This window comes from Ictidomys tridecemlineatus, chromosome X (assembly GCF_052094955.1).
Source record: "Ictidomys tridecemlineatus isolate mIctTri1 chromosome X, mIctTri1.hap1, whole genome shotgun sequence".
In the NCBI taxonomy this organism is placed as follows: domain Eukaryota; kingdom Metazoa; phylum Chordata; class Mammalia; order Rodentia; family Sciuridae; genus Ictidomys; species Ictidomys tridecemlineatus.
In genome coordinates this window covers 75,608,316-75,626,501 of record NC_135493.1, presented here as the reverse complement: position 1 = coordinate 75,626,501, position 18,186 = coordinate 75,608,316, and the positions used below count along the sequence as shown (strand labels likewise).

General features: G+C 37.2%; 1 protein-coding gene across 4 annotated transcripts in view; it reads left to right on the top strand.

The window, feature by feature from the left end:
• The window catches only part of Hdac8 (histone deacetylase 8), a 226,671-nt gene that overhangs the window by 95,537 nt on the left and 112,948 nt on the right, over positions 1–18,186 (top strand). For 3 of the 4 annotated variants that reach the window (XM_040281892.2, XM_005339995.4, XM_021719923.3), the window contains exons 8-9: positions 6,340–6,512; positions 9,525–9,619. The exons of the other annotated variant lie outside the window; for it this stretch is intronic. In XM_040281892.2, coding sequence (XP_040137826.1) covers positions 6,340–6,512; positions 9,525–9,619 — 268 coding nt within the window. The remainder of the gene's footprint in view (positions 1–6,339; positions 6,513–9,524; positions 9,620–18,186) is intronic. 4 annotated transcript variants of the gene reach the window in all.

Genomic DNA, 18,186 nt, shown 5'->3' with positions numbered 1-18,186 from the left:
CTGATCCTAAAATGTATATAGAAATTCAATCTAGAATAGCTAAACAATCTTGAAAAGGAAGGACAGAGTTGGAAAACTCACACTTGCTAACTTCAAAACTTACTACAAAGCTACAGTATTCAAAACAGTATGGTGCTGGCATAAGACAGACATATAGATCAGAGTTCAGAGACCAGAAATAAATCCCAACATTTACAACTGATTTTATACAAATGGGCCATGATCATTCAGTGGGGCAAAAGACAATCTTTTAAACAAATGTCTCTGGGACAACTGGATTTCAGCATGCAAAAGAATGCTAGGTCCTTATACAAAAGTTAACTTAGATCAATGATATAAATGAGTTAAAAACTATTAAACTCTTAGAAAAAAATAGATGTAAATTTTCTTGACTTTGGATTAGGTGATAGTTTCTTAAATATGATACCAAAATCAAGCAACAAAAGAAAAAATAAGTAAAATGGACTTTGTTAAAATTGAAAATTTTTGTGCTTCAAAGGACATTACCAAGTCTGTAAGGCGGGACTGGGATTGTGGCTCAATAGTAGAGAGCTTGCCTAGCATGTGTGAGACACGGGGCTTGATCTCTGGCACCACATAAAAATAAGCAAATAAAATAAAGGTATTGTGTCCATCTACAGCTGAAAAAAAATATTTAAAAAAGAATGTGCAAAGATAACCCACAGAATGGGACAAAACTTTGCAAATCAAAGATTTTTTAATATACTTGTATCTAGAATATATTAAGAATTCTTACAACTCAATATTTAAAACAACCCAGTTTAAAAATGGGCAAATGACTGAAACAGATACTGCTCTAAGGAAGACATGAAGATGACTAATAAGCACAAGAAATTATATTCAACTTCTTCAGTCATCAGGAGAATACAAATCAAGACTACAATGAATATAGGGAGTGTAGCTCAGTGGTAAAGCACTTGACTAACACATAGGAGGCCCTGGGTTCAATTCCCAGGGAACCAGGATGATACCACTTCACATCCACCAGAACAACTATAAATAATTCAAAACAGAAAATAAGTGTTGGTGAGGACAAAGAGAAATTTGAAAACTCAAACATTGTTGTTGGGAATTTAAAATGGTACAGCTGCTATGGAAATCACCTGGCAATTGCTCAAAAGGCTAAGCATAGCTACTCTAGAGGCTGAGGCAGGAGGATCCCAAGTTTCCAGCCAGCCTGGGCAACTTAACAAGACCCTGTCATAATAAAAAGAGCTGGGGTTGTAACTCAGTAGCAGACCACTTACCTAGCATTTGCAAGGCCCTAGGTTCAATCCCCAGTACTACCAAAAAATTAAAATAGGCTAATGAACTTGAAAAACAGGGAAAGACTAGGGAATGGGAGTTATTATGAGAATAAAGAGCAAGTGCAATAGGAGACATGAAAAGATAAAAACTGTAAGCAGAGAAAGTATTTCAGAGTCCAGGGCCTTAGAAGTAAAGCAATTCCAAATGTTTCCTTATTGGGCCCTGAAGTGTGGCCATGCTTGGGAATAATTGAAGTGGAGTGCAGTTGGACATCACTATTATTGGAAAGGTGAAGAAACTGTGATGTCAGAGAATTAGGATAGTCCCTGGAGAAAGAAAAGGTCACTTTCATTCAATAGAGTAAACCCATTTTTCAACCTAGTGCTTGGTATATAGTAGCCAATCAACTAACATTTTTTGGGTGAATGGATCAATGAATGAGTGAATGAATATTGTAGCACTTATCATAATTGATGATTTTCCTGTTTTCTTCCCCTACTGGACCATAAGGTCCTTGGATCTGGCTTATTTCTGTATCTCTAGTCCACAGCATAGAGAACTGCAGGTGCTGGAATCAAAGTTTTAGTGAGTAAATGAATACTGAATTGCAGAGAACCATGACAAGGAGAGAGAGAGAGAAAAAAAAAATTATGAACCAGGTGCTGAAATCCTCAAGGGAGCCGGAAGAATACATTGTGGGTCTATAGATAAGAACTCTGATAGTATTTGAATAGTATAAGCAAATGACATTGACTTCAAAAGAGGAATGATTGATGAGCAAGAGGAATACTGGATTTGAAAGTGGCAATTTCTCTCTTCCTCTCCTGGCATTTCTGGAGAAAAGGGGCACGGTGTGTTTTCTCCTTTGACTCTCCTCCCTCCCTTGTCACCTAGCCTTCTCAATTTTTTTCTATATTTACCTTGCCTTGCTTCCTGTTGTTCTCATGCCTAGAATGCTTCAGTAGTCTTTTTGCCAATTCCTCTGCTTCCAAATTTTCTCTCTGGCCTTACATGCAATAGCAAAAAGTCAGAGTTCCTAATTATAATTTTTCAGCAACATCAGTACTTATACTTCTCCAGGGGTTTCCATTTGATTGTCAAATCAAATGAAAACAGCCGTCTTGAATTTATGATTGTCCACCACCCAGCCCTCTGTAAGCTGTCCTCACTACCAGTTGCTTTGAATTTTCTATTATATACAAAGTGCCCTAGCTTTTCCTAAGCTTCTAATTACCCTTTTCTCTACCCATCTAGAGCCTGCTTCATCAGAACTCCTTGAGGACTCATTTTCCTTTCCTAGCTATAATTAAAACGACTTTCCTGAAACACCTCCCTTCCTTTATCCTTTCCTCTCTCCTAATTACCAAACAGTCATAAACATCATAGGTATATTCTTTTCTCATGTGTCACTCTGTATGATTCTATTAATTTTATCATGGAAGTTTATCTCCCCAATCCATCTCTTCCTGTCTATCCATCCACCTGGATGTTTGCAAAAACCCTGACCAACCTTCAGTGTACCCTACCCTAGAGCTCAAGTATCTTTAAAATGGAAATCTGATCATGCCCCAACACGCAAAGGGGTGCACATGCATGCATGCACCTACGTCTACACACACACACACACACACACACACACACACACAATATTTGAGACATTTCATACCCTTTAGATAAAAATACAAACTTATAATACCTACCTGCTCACATTTACTATTAGCTTCATCCTTCACTCCCTGTTTCCTCCCTGCCTGCATGTTTCTGCACATACACTTCTCTGAACCTCATCCCCTGCCATTAACTCCCACAACCATCCCTATCTCCTAGTCCACTAAGTTCACCCAAAGTAGTGCCTACAAACTTCTCCAGTTTTTTTTCTTTTCTTCTTTCTTTCTTTCTTTCTTTCTTTCTTTCTTTCTTTTCAGACAGTTTCTGGGGATGGAACTGAGGACCTTGTAAATACTAGGCAAACACTCTACCACTGATCTGTACAACCCCCACCCCCAGCTCTTCTTTGTTTTTTAAAATTTTTTGTTATAGATGGACACAATACTTTTATTTATTTATTTTATGTGGTGCTGAGGATCAAACCCAGTGCCTCACATGTGCTAGGCAAGTGCTCTACCACTGAGCCACAACCCCACCCCTCCTTTGCTTAAAAAAAAAAATTCACTAGAGAAGTCAGGCAAATTGGCATAGACCTTAGTCCCAGGAAATTGAGAGTTTGAGACAAGAGAATTGCAAGTTCAAGGCCAGTCTCAAAAACTTAGTGAGACCCTGCTCAAAATAAAAATTAAAAGGTCTTGGAATATAGCTCAGTGGTTAAGCACCCCTGGGTTTAATGCCCAGTACCAAATTTAAAATACATATATTTTAAATTATATACATAATTTATATATATTTCATATGTATATATATGAAAATAATCACAAATTCACGAGGTTGCAAAGAAATGTACAAGAAAGTCCCATGTACTCTTCCTCCAGCTTCCTCAAATGTTGACATCTTGCAAAATTATAGAATAGCACCAAAATCAAGAAGTTGATTTTGGTACAACCCATAGATTGTATTCAGATTTCACTAGTTGATGTGTGTGTGTGTGTGTGTGTGTGTGTGTGTGTGTCTTTCTATGTGATATTTTCACATATGTAGCCTGACATAACCTCTACTACAATCAAGATACAAAACTGTACCATCACCACAAGGTCTCATGCTGCACCTCATCCCTAACCCCTGCTATCCACTAATCTGATCCCCATCTCTCTAAGTTACTATTTTACAATATTATGTAAGTGGAATTTTGCAGTGTATATTCTTTTGAGATTGACCTTATTCACCCAGCATAATTACCTTTAAATTCATCCATTTTATTTGTGTGTGTATCAATAGTTTGTTTCTTCTGATTGATAAGCAATATTCCTCTGGTATGGATGAACCAGTTTGTTTAACCATTCATCTATTGAAGTACATCTGAGTCTTTCCAATTGGGGGCTATTACAAGTAAAGATGCTATGCACATTCGTGTACGAGTTCCTACATGAAAATAAACCTTAACTTCTCTGGAATAAATTGCCCAAGAGTGCAATTGCCGGCTCATATGGCAAGTCTATTTTTAGTTTTGACAGGAACTGCTAAACTATTTTCCAGAGTGGCTATACCATTTTACATTCCCACCAGCAAGACAGTGTGATCTACTTTTTCCACAGCCCCACCAGGAATTGTTGTTATCGCTCTGTTTCATTCTAGCCATCTCAAGAGTTGGCTCATTGTAGTACTTCTCATCTTTTTGGACCTAAGTCAAGAGTTACCTCTGCAGAGCCTTTTCTAGCTTTCTCTGGAAAAGTTGAGTACTCTCTCCTCTGTGCCACCTCCGATGCTTCATTTATCCTTTTGTTTTAATTTTTTATTGCCACAGTCTGTGTCTTCCCCTTTATCCTGGGCTATACAAAGGTATATGTGCCAGATTCATCTTGATTCCTGCAGCATCTGGTACAGTTACATGCTGGGCACATAGTGGATCCTCATTAAGTGAGGAAAAGAATGAATGAAAAGAATCATAGTCTTGCTTGCCTCCCCCTCTCCCGCCTTGGCTGAAAACCTTTTTAGAACAGACATCACGCCTTCCTCTGTGTCTCCCAGAAGCAGCTAATAGGGTGCTCTGTACGTGTAGATGTTCAATAAATGTCGTCTAAACTATTCAGGTAGCTTATCTTCCCTCTGCACCCAGGAGATAAGCACATGAAAGAGAGAATAAGCCCAAGTATCCTTGTATTAAGGATCATATGTCATAATTTTTATAATATTCTTATAATCTCTACCATCACTCAATATTTGTCTATGAGGATGAGAAATCAAAACAAAACAGTGCTTTGAGTCAACGACTGCCTCTGTGGCTGAACCCTAGTCAATAGCTTCAATGCCCTGGGTACATATGAATTGGGGAAGACGGCATTTTATATCCCTGAATTCCTTTTGCTGTTTCAGAAGGATCTGGGATTTTTCTGGGTTTTCTGCACTGGTGTGATTTGACATGTTGATTATGAGAGGGTCATTGACCTCAACATTTTTGATCACTTTTTGACTCTGTATTTTCTCAACTCTGAAGTATGTTAATTTGCACTTGTTTATACATCTCTGTAAGAGTTTCTCAGGCCCTTGAGGACTGGTATATGTTTTGTCTGGAAAGTAGATTGTAAGCCCCTTGAGAGCAAGGACCTTATGACTCCTAGGAATGCATTCTGGACATTGTCAGTGTTCAATTAATGATTATATTGGAAGCCTGACTAAGGTCACCTGTCACATTGACATCTTCCTTTTCATCTATAAGGCTTCTCACTGTTGACAAAAGCAATTAGGTTGATTCTACAGCATTGAATAATTCTACCCAAAATTATACTTAGTATTGCCCACAGCAACTTGTTCTTTTAGGGTGCTTTCAGATTTATAATTTTAGATCAGTTGTTGCAGTTCCCTTCTTTATAATACCCTGGTTACATATGCATTGGGGAGGACTGCATTTCATTACCCTCAAGTCCTTTTGCATAATAAAAAGTAAGTGATACCATCTAGGCTTTCAAAGCTTATACTTCTCGCCCCCAGCTCCCATTAAGAATTAGGTGATCAACTCCAAGTGGGATTGCTGTCTTAAATTACCAGAAAGAATCCTTAATAACTATTCAATGTATATGTTTTATTTCTCCAGACTTTAAAATGAAATAAATGTATATACTGTGTGCTATGACTATTGAAGTGAGATTAATATGAATATTTCCAGAAAGTTAGTTCTAAAACAGAAGGGCAACTTTGTTCCTTGGTGAACAAATAGGAGGTAGAGTTTTTGTTTGTTGTTTGTTTGTTTGTTTGTTTGTTTGTTTTGTAAGTCAGATTTTAAGAAAAAAGTGATTCACATGTACTCTGATTCACCCTGTTTAGGTAGAAATTTCAATGAAATTGACAGGTTATGTTTCTTTTTCCTTAATTGTTAGCTGAGTAGACTATGAGTCCAACTCGCCACACCACCCCACTAGCCTCATCTATAGTCTTCTAATATTTTATATCTTTTTTCTACAGTGTACTAAAGGAGGTGTACCAAGCCTTTAATCCCAAAGCAGTGGTCTTACAGCTGGGAGCTGATACAATAGCTGGGGATCCCATGTGCTCCTTTAACATGACTCCAGTGGGAATTGGCAAGTGTCTCAAATACATCCTTCAGTGGCAACTGGCAACACTCATTTTAGGAGGAGGTGAGTCCAAAGGAAGGTCACTATGAGAATCTGTTGCCTTCCCCCACATTTTGTCTATTGGCACAGAAAGAAAATTTAGCCTTCTTAAATAGGATATCAACCTGCCTATGTCCCCAAAGCTGGAGTCAATGAACTCTGCCACCTCCACAGTTCAGCATAAGGAAATACTCTGACACACTCCTCCTCGCTTGACCTGTGCATTGACTCCTTGTCACAATGGAGTCTGTTTTAATTCCTGAAGTAAATGTCCTTTGGTTAAACCTGCATCAGGAGCTGAGGGTATAGCTTAATGGTAGAGAACTTGCCTAGCATGTGCAAGGACCTGGATCCATCCACACCCAGTACCACAAACACCAAACAAAAGAAGGAGAAGGAGAAGAAGGAAAACATGCACATTATTATAGATCATAAAAAGAGAGTGTTGACTTTGATCCATCTTTGTCTTTAATTCTCTGTTCTAGTAACATCTTTTGGAAACATACTGCTGAAATTCTAACTCATATATCAGTATTAAACATGTGTATTAATTATCTAAGCTGTATTCAAGAATGACTCTCTCCCCCCAAAAAAATATAGTTTGGGGATTGGGGATGTGGCTTGGTGGCAGAGTGCTTGCCTACCATGTGTAAGGTCCTGAGTTCAATCCCCAGTACTGGAAAAAAAAACCAAGATTTTGTTATAATGAAGCAAAATTGAGACATCCAGAATCTCTTAGGCATTCTTGTCTTTCACATGTACTGATATTTATATTACTTAACCAGAAGTAATATAAATAGTAATATAAATATCAATAGAAGCATTTATACATTTGAGAAAGAAAGCTTTTGCATCTTTGAGGATGCCTTGCATCTTCCATCTACCTACCTGGCACAATCATTATTTCACTGGATAAATAGAGTGATGTGCTAAAATAAATGGTCATACAGATTGAGCTTAAAATATATATAATGGAGGAGCTAATACTTGTTTTTTTTGCGGGGGGAGGTCAACCTTTTATTAAAAAAAATTAGGGGAAATCCTGAGGCCTTATGTATATGAGTAAGCATTCAACACAAGTATACAAACTGGGTCCTTTGGCAGCCTGAAACCTGAGAGGGATCAAAATTAAAGGTGCTTACAAGAGACACCCTCTTATGAAAAGCTGGCAAGAAATATATTAACTTCAACTCAAGAAAAAGATAAAATTGATAAGCCCTGCATGATATATTACTTTCCTTGACGGCACTAAGAATGGTGATTATGATACAGGTACAACAAGGGAGAATAAAAGACCTTTCTACAACATACATCTGTGAGGAATTTTTGTCTGAGGCTACAGCCTTCACTATTAGCATTCTCTAAAGCCCTTTTGCTTTTTCAGCCCACAGTTTGGGCTTTTGAATATGTAAGTATAATTTTTTCTTATGTAATACGTGTTTTCCTGAGAATGCCTGTGCATAAATGGAATCTTTGCAAATTACATCATACTATATGTATATCAGAGACATCTTACTACTTAAGCAAAGCTTATAGTGACTCTTTTTTAAAATTAAATAACCACACCAAATAAATATTTTATAAATTTGATTTTTTTCTATGTCAATGCTTTTTAAAAGTAATACCCATAATCTTGAACTGAAACTCTTGGACTTTTTTTAAAGTACCTAGGGTACTTTTTTTAAGAACCTAGGGGGGCTGGAGATGTGGCTCAAGCGGTAGCACGCTCGCCTGGCATGCATGCGGCCCGGGTTCGATCCTCAGCACCACATACAAACAAAGATGTTGTGTCCGCCGAAAACCAAAATAAGTATTAAAAATTCTCTCTCTCTAAAAAAAAGAAAGAAACCTAGGGGTGCTTTACCACTGAACTATATCCAAGCTCATTTTATTTTTTATTTTGAGACAGGGTCTCACTAAGTTGCTGAGGTTGGCCTTGAACTTGCAATCTTCCTGCCTCAACATCCCAAGTAGTTGAGATTACCAGCATGCACCACCACACCTGGCTTCAGTTATTATTAGCACATAGACAATTCATAGAAAGAGCCACATCCTCAAACTTCAGTGGACTCTGTTGAGGCCCAAATGACACACTCCAGAAGACCCAGCATCTCAGCCCTTTCAAATGGTAGAAAGGCTTAAGAAAAGGGTGACCATATGTCCCAGTTTATACATATTATTTCAGTATAATGATTTAATAGTGTCCTCTTTTGCTCTTAAAAGTATATCATTTTGGACGATAATTTATGTGGTCACCCTACCTAAAATAGACCAGATTCTATTTCCTTTAGGCTACATTGGGGTTAGGCAATCATTCCATTTTACCCTTATGCTCTTGGAATTTAGCTAAAGGCCAATGTTCTAATGCTTGCATGGCAGAGCACATCTATTCAGCACAAAAATATGCTGATTATTAGCCAGTGTAATATGGCTGCTGGGTGACTGTGACAGGACCTGACGAGATGGGTCAGAGCGTCAATCAACAGTCCCTTTCTCATCTCACTCTCTTTGATCTCTGCCACCAGGCTTGTGTTTTGTGGTGAAAAGGAATGCTGATATTAAAAGAAGGAAGTCTGTTTCTGTCAGCACTTTCCTTTTCTCTTTCCTGGATGGTTTTAGGGTGAGATCTGCCAATAGCTTTAAAATACAGATCACATCCAACAGTTATTTTATAGAATTGTTGCAAAATCCATCACAGAAACCTTCTCATTGTGTAGGTCACCTCTAGGGATCTCAGTCTTGCCAATGTCTCTTGATGGAGTGGAGGAACTTGGATTCTTCAGGTTCTTATTTGTTGGGAGATATAATCTTTCTTGTTCTTGGAATTCCCAGTTCTACACTGTGCATGATCTGACTGGTCCCCCAAAGTCTGCCCACTAGGTGGTTTACAGTTATCGTATAAAAATTTTTAGGTGAAATTCTGCAAGTCTTTTGAGCCCCTTTATTAAAACATTTTTCTTTCCTTCCTTACCCTCTTCCCTTTCCTGCTGTTTTGTGACTATTCTTTCCTAACTTCACAATTCTTGATGGAGACAGGAGGCTACAACCTTGCCAACACGGCTCGTTGCTGGACATACTTGACCGGGGTCATCCTAGGGAAAACACTATCCTCTGAGATCCCAGATCATGAGGTAAGTAAGGCTCTGACAAGTCCTCTCTTCTTTAAGGGGAAGAGCTGAGTCATTCCACCTAATCAAAATCACGTCCTCACCACTCAATACCGTTTTGTTGAGAGACACTTCAATAACAATAACACACTGTCTTGGCAGAATAGTGGACTCTTGTTCCAAAATATCCAAGACCTTCTGCCTTTTTTTTACAAAAGATCTCAAAGGCCAACCAACTTTAATTTCTCAATTAATTACAGAGACTGTGGGAAGGGGTCACCTGTTCGCACAAAGAACTCTTTGGAAGATGTGCATATTTTCATCCCCTAGCCTCAAAAAGGAAGGGACAAGTCTTTAAATGTGAAAGCTAGGTTTTCATTTATTTTTTAGAAGTGTCATAGGTGGTATGTAGCATATGTTCCTTGGTGGTAATTCTGGTCTCTCAATTAATGTAAAATTCAAGAAACACATAATCACTAACAAAATCAGGTCTGTTGTTTCCAGCTACTAGTGGCATACAGAGATTGGGGCAGGATCATACAAAATGTGAAATGGACCATTTGAGCCCTTTCTATTTCCTTTAGTCATATGAAATGGACTTCACAAAGCAAAGGTGTCTGTTATAATTTTCCCAAAACAAGGTAATGAAAAGCTGTCTGGAACCTGTGCATGTATTGATAATCCAAAGGTGCACCTCTTCTATTCCCACTGCACCCCACCCCTGGCAGGAAGCATGTTATCACAGATCAGGATGTAGCTACAGACCTTAGACTGTGTGACTTTAAATACCAAACTAACACATGCAGCCCCACCTTCTCAAGCTATTTCCCAAGGATGAGGGATGGTGCTTTGGTTATAATGTTAGGATTTCTGCCAGATGCAACAGCTGTATACTCAGGAGCATTACGTTTTTTTTAAAGTTACTATTATTTTTTTAAAAAATTAGAAACAACTTAAACTAATTTCCTTCCAATTTTCTTCTAACCATAGGTGAGGTATAAATATGTGTCTCAGAAAACCCATTCAATATGTCTAGAATACAAATAGAAGGCATGCTATAATTTGAGACAATTTGCTGGTGTCAGGGTTAATAGAAGTCTCTTTTCTTGACTTGACTTACCTTTATTCAGTATTTGGAAACTTAATGAAATATAAAGGTAAGTGCTGTGAACAAATGTAATTGCTGTTATTGCTATGGGAATATCTCAGATTGCATTGTAATTTAAAGCACTGGGACTTTAAAAACTGATCAAGTTATGTCAGAAAGTAGTTTTAAGCTGTATAAGTCTGAATTGAGAGTGAGTGTTCTGTTCCTAGGAAGCAAAAGCAAATCTAAAGATTCATCTGTTAAAAGATTGATAAAATTTTAATAAACACAAATATTACCTCTGGTACTTGGAGAAGCTTTGTGCTTGAACAGATATGGGTTTGGCCTTACAGATAGAGATGTTCTGTCTTTATATGGAATTATTCTGCAAGATTAAATGAGATGTAATGTGTGTCAAGTGCCTGAGACACAGTTACTGGCACCTAATAGACACTTTGAAAATACACTTTGAAAAAGTTATCTCCTTCCCGTATGCATGATCCACGCTTCTTACACTCAGACGTTTATGACTATGTCATTCACAAATTTGCCCAAACCCTTTGTGAATCCCTTCTGTCATATCCTTCTGGCATAAGAGATGTGAGTCATCCAAGAAGGAACAAAGAAGAAAATTGAAATGACAGTCTTCCAGGTACAATAAGATAACATTTTAATGAAAATTGCCAAAAATAGACTATACAGTATGAAGGCATATATAAGTTTTGTGTCACAATACACAGTTGCACACAAATATCCTTGTGGTCCTCTGAAATCAGATTTACAAATGGTAGATCAAAAAATATTTGCTGTGCAACCATTGTGTGCCAGGAACTATGCTAGGTGACTTGGAAGATGCAAAGACAGTAAGATCTTGTCCCCCTGCCTCAAGCAGCTAGGGAGGGAAACTGGTACAAGTGTAGGGAGACAGGCCAATGCACCGATAATTGTAATACCAAGCACAATAAAAACCATAAGATAGTAGGATTAGTAACTGTGGAGATGTACATCAAACATAAAGGAAGTACAAAGGAGTATACCAAATACCCTGCCTTCTAGGAGCTGAAAATGTACTTGAGAAATCTAGTGACAAGGTCAAGATATTGCAGCAGTCAGCAGTAGCCTGGCTGATCTCCTCACTCACTGTCTTTGCTCTCAGTCTTGGGCTTTTGTCTTCCATCTCCTAGGATAACAATCCTCGTCCTCCAAATACCCTTTCCCCATTTCTCTGTTTTTCTAGCTCCGGCTTCAAGCCCTGTGCCCTTCAAAAACCCTTACCTAAGTCTGCCAAATTTCTTTCTTTGAGTTCTTTACTTACATTCAGTTATTCCTTCATTCATTTAACAAATGTTCATTGGGTCCCCATTACTTGCCAGCTCTTATTCAGATCTAGATTCAGAGATGCAGAGACTAACAAGATAAGGATGCTGGCCAGTCAAGCATCAAATAGGAGCATGAAGAAGAGTGCAAGCCTAGCTGGGAAAGCCTAAGAGGAATGGTGCCTGCCTCTATGATTGGTCCAGGTATCTCTTATATTGGCCCAAATGTGACATGAACCCATAGAAAGGCCAATACCTGTCAAGATAAAAGACTAATAAAGGCAACAGAGCAGTGTGCTCAAATCCAGGTCAGATAAGAAACATAGGGGGAATGTTTCAACAAAACTTTGAACTGAATCTTAAAGACTTATTAGGAGTTTGCTATTGGAGAAAGTATTCTATATAGAGGGAACAGAGGTTAAAAAGGAACACTGAGAAGTTTGTAATGTATAGAACAAAGGGTATATGAGAAAGTAGGAAGAATTAAGGCTTGAATGGAAATTGGAGTCAGATTATGAAGAGCCTTGAATGCTGCACTAATGAGCTTATACTTTTTTTTCTATGAAAACAGATGAACTTTGGCTTTTAGAAAGCCAGCTTAGTAAAAAGTTAGGAGGCAGAGTACAAAGTGGAGGGATTGGAAAATGGTGACCTGTTAGGAGGTTCACGTATACTCCTATAACATTTAGAGTCCTTAGACTTGTGTACCCCTTATCCAAAATGCTCAATTCCAAAACATTACATATTTCAGATGTTTTTTCAAAGTTTTGGAACAATTGTATATACATAATAATAATTGCATATACTAGGGATATAACAAAATTCTAAACACCAAATTCATTTATACTTCATACATACAATATAAACAGCCTGAAAATAACTTTATAATACACACACACACACACACACACACACACACACACACACACACATATATATATCACATATGTGTGTATATAAGATATTGGTACTGGAGATTAAAACAGGTTGCTTTACCACTGAGCTACTTCCCCCAATCCTTTTTATTTATTTATTTTTATCTTGAGACAGGGTCTCACAAAATTGCTGAGACTAAGACACTGAGACTGGCCTGGCCTTGAACTTGCCATCCTCCTGCCTTAGCCTCCTGAGTCAATGGAATTATAGATGTATGCCACAACACTCAACCAACACAATATTTTTAGTTATTTTGTGTATAAATAAATTGAGGGGTGCTGGGGTTGTGGCTCAGCAGTAGAACGTTTACCTACCATGAGCGAGGCCCTGGGTTCTATCCTCAGCACCACATAAAAATAAATAAATAAAATAAAGGTATTGTGTACAACTACAATTGAAAAATAAATGTTTAAGAAAAACAAAAAACAAATTGAACAATGGAATTTTCCCTTGTGGCTTCAGATCAGCACCAAAAACCTATGGATTTTGGAGCATTTCAAAGTTCATATTTTCAGATTAGGGATACTTATGCATTCTTTTAGCCATCTGGGTTTTGGTTGTCTGCATCCCTCTCTGAATTTAGAAGAATAAGCACCCTATTAGTTGGTGTTCATTCATTGAATGGACAATAAGGAAATGGGTATTTGAATAGTATGTGTCAACATTCATAATGAGAAATTCCTAGATCTGAGTGTGTGTGTGTGTGTGTGTGTGTGTGTGTGTGTGTGCGCTCACATGTATTTTACTGGGAATTCAACCCAGAGGTCCTCTACTCCTGAGCCACATTCCCAGCTCTTTTCATTTTGGGACAGGATCTTGTTACATTGTCCAGACTTGTCTTGAACTCACTGTACTCCTGCCTCAGCCTCCTGAGTCTTTGGGATTATAGGCACATGATACCACAACCACAAAAAATTTCTATTTTTAAGATGGAAGAATTGGAAGCACAAACTAGTCTTTCTTCATATTTATCTTTTTTTTATTGGTTGTTCAAAACATTACAAAGCTCTTGACATATCATATTTCATACATTAGATTCAAGTGGGTTATGAACTCCCAATTTTTACCCCAAATGCAGATTGCAGAATCACGTCGGTTACACATCCACATTTTTACATTATGCCATATTAGTGACTGTTGTATTCTGCTACCTTTCCTATCCTCTACTATCCCCCCTCCCCTCCCCTCCCATCTTCTCTCTCTACCCCATCTACTGTAATTCATTTCTCTCCTTGTTTATTTTCCCGTTCCCCTCACAACCTCTTATATGTAATTTTGTATAAAAATGAGGGTCTCCCTCTATTACCATGCAATTTCCCTTTTCTCTCCCTTTCCCTCCCACCTAATGTATCTGTTTAATGTTGATCTTTTCTTCCTGCTCTTCCTCCCTGCTCTGTTCTTAGTTGTTGTCATTATATCAAAGAAGACATTTGGTATTTGTTTTTTAGGGATTGGCTAGCTTCACTAAGCATAATCTGCTCTAGTGCCATCCATTTTCCCTGCAAATTCCATGATTTTGTCATTTTTTTAGTGCTGCGTAATACTCCATTGTGTATAGATGCCACATTTTTTTTTATCCATTCATCTATTGAAGGGCATCTGGGTTGGTTCCACAGTCTAGCAATTGTGAATTGTGATGCTATGAACATCGATGTGGCAGTATCCCTGTAGTACGCTCTTTTAAGGTCTTCAGGGAATAGTCTGAGAAGGGCAATAGCTGGGTCAAATGTTGGTTCCATTCCCAGCTTTCCCAGGAATCTCCATACTGCTTTCCAAATTGGCCTCACCAATTTGCAGTCCCACCAGCAATTTACAAGAGTACCCTTTCCCCCACATCCTCGCCAGCACTTGTTGTTGTTTGACTTCATAATGGCTGCCAATCTTACTGGAGTGAGATGGTATCTTAGAGTGGTTTTGATTTGCATTTCTCTGACTGCTAGAGATGGTGAGCATTTTTTCATGTACTTATTGATTGATTGTATGTCCTCCTCTGAGAAGTGTCTGTTCAGGTCCTTGGCCCATTTGTTGATTGGTTTATTTATTTTCTTATTGTTTAATTTTTTGAGTTCTTTGTATACTCTGGATATTAGGGCTCTATCTGAAGTGTGAGGAGTAAAAATTTGTTCCCATGATGTAGGCTCCCTATTTACCTCTCTTATTGTTTCTCTTGCTGAGAAAAAACTTTTCAGTTTAAGTAAGTCCCATTTGTTGATTCTTGTTATTAACTCTTGTGCTATGGGTGTCCTATTAAGGAATTTGGAGCCCGACCCCACAATATGTAGATCGGAGCCAACATTTTCCTCTATCAGACTCAGAGTCTCTGATTTGATATCTAGCTCCTTGATCCACTTTGAGTTAACTTTTGTGCATGGCGAGAGGAGGGGATTCAGTTTCATTTTGTTGCATATGGATTTCCAGTTTTCCCAACACCATTTGTTGAAGATGCTATCCTTCCTCCATTGCATGCTTTTAGCTCCTTTATCAAATATAAGATAGTTGTAGCTTTGTGGATTAGTCTCTGTGTCCTCTGTTCTGTACCATTGGTCCACCCGCCTGTTTTGGTACCAGTACCATGCTGTTTTTGTCACTGTTGCTCTGTAATATAGTTTGAAATCTGGTATCGCTATACCGCCTGATTCACGCTTCCTGCTTAGAATTGCTTTTGCTATTCTGGGTCTTTTATTTTTCCATATGAATTTCATGATTGCTTTATCTATTTCTACAAGAAATGCCGTTGGGATTTTAATTGGCATTGCATTAAACCTATAGAGAACTTTTGGTAATATTGCCATTTTGATGATGTTAGTTCTGCCTATCCATGAACAGTGTATATTTTTCCATCTTCTAGATCTTCTTCTACTTCTGTTTTTAGGGTTTTGTAGTTTTCATTGTATAAATCTTTCACCTCTTTTATTAGGTTGATTCCCAAGTATTTTATTTATTTTTTTTTTGAGGATATTGTGAATGGAGTGTTTTTCCTCATTTCCATTTCAGAAGTTTTGTCGCTGATATACAGAAATGCCTTTGATTTATGGGTGTTGATTTTATATCCTGCCACTTTGCTGAATTCATTTATTAGTTCTAGTAGTTTTTTTGTAGACGGTCTTCTAGGTATAGAATCATGTCATCCGCAAATAGTGACAAACTAGTCTTTCTCTGGGAACACAGTTTAACTATAGAAGCAACCTCCTATCCTTCGCAAGAAACTTGAGGTATCCCAGTTCTACAAAAGAGGTATATCCATGGGAAAACACCAGATTCCATGCAGGGAATGGAGTTGGAAGGCAATCCCAGCACAAATATTAGAAGTAATTAGGGATGGGACTTCAAGCTTAGCCCTCAAGAGATACAAAACTGGTAATACCATAACATAAATGATCAGAAAGTTAGTCTCAGCCTAGGAGTTGGGAAGTCAAGCTGTCCAGTCAGGCATCAAATAAGAGTGTGAAGAAATGTGCAAGCCTAGCTGGGAAAGCCTAAGAAGAATGGAGCCTGCATGTATGATTGGTCCAGATATCTGTAATGTAGAGAAACCTACATGAACTCATAAAAAGGCGAGTAACTGTCTAATTAGCACAATCACTTAAACTATTATGTATACAAATATTCTGTAATCCAATAATACTATTTAGATCCCATGATCTAGGGTAGAATAAGGCAGTGTAGTTTTATATAGATGTTGAACATCTCTAACCTGAAAATCCAAAATGCTCTGAAATCTGAAACTTTTTGAGCACCAACATAATTGCTCATCAACCAGACTGCTTTTGTTGAGCTGATTATGTAAACTATAGCTCATTAATATATGTAGCCATTTAAATGAATTGAGTCTTATATACAAAGTATATATTATTAACAAAAGCATTGTTGTGCAATCTTCTATATAGATTTGTGAGAAATAACATCTTAACAGTACTTATTTCCTTAAAATGAATTTACTATATCTTTTCATTTACTTAGGTCTTCTTTAACTTCAATTTTTAATTTAAACCCTTCAATAAACAAGTTTTGCACAAATTTTGTTCAATTAATCCATAGGAATTTATGCTTTTTATTTTATTGTACATGGTATTTCTTAATAGTTTCCAACTGTTGCCAGAATATACAAATTTTTATATTGATCTTGAATAATATAAAATTACAAAACTCACTTATTAGGTCTAGTAAGTTTTCTTGTACATTACTTTGCATGTTTCATATACACAAACATGTCATCTGTAAATAAAGAGAGTTTTAATGCTTCCTGTATAATATTTATGCTTTTTATTTGTTTTTCTTACCTTATTGCACTGGTTGTGAACACAGGTGGAACCACCAATGCAAGGCTGAGTAATGACAAGTGAATATCTTTGTCTTGTTCCCAGTAATGGGGGGGGCATTTAATCTTTCACTGTGACGTATGATGTTAGCCATAGATATTTTCAAAAATGTCCTTTATTACATAGAAGTCCCCTTCTATTTCTAATTTACTTAGATTGTTTTTCTCATAAATGAGAGTTGAATTTTGTCAAATGCTTTTTCTTTAGTTATTAAAATGGTATCCTTTATTAGTATAGTAAATTGCATTGATTTTTTCATGTTACAATAACTTCGCTTTCCTGGGATAAACACCACTTTGTCATTATGTATTATCCTTTTTATATATTATTGGATTCAGTTTGCTGAAATTTGGTCAAGGGTTATTGTATCTATGTTAATGAGAGATGTTGACCTGTTGTTTTCTTTTCATGTAATGAATGTCTTTGTCTGGTTTTGATATCAAGGCAATGTTGAGTTGTAAAATTACTTATGAAGGGGCCAGGAGTATACTTCAGTGGAAGAGCATTTGCCTAGCATGTGTGAGGTCCTGGGTTCAGTCCCCAGCACACACACACAAATTGCTGAGAAAGTATAATTTCCTCTTCTCTTTTTTGAAAGAGTGTATATAGAAGTGATGCTATGTCTTCCTGAAATGTTTGATAGAATTCATTAATGAAAATATTTGAGCTGAATTTTCTTTGAGGAAAAGATTTTATTCATGAATTTGATTTCTTAATTATTAATTTGATCTCTTAATGATTATATGGCTATTCAGATTTACTCTCACTTTTTCATCTTTATTTTTTATTTATTCTCTTAAAATATACATGAAAATAGAATGCATTTTGACATATTATACATACATGGAGCATAACTTATTCTAAATAGGATCCCATTCTTGTGGCTGTACATGATGTGGCATTTCACTGATTGTATATTCATATATGAACATA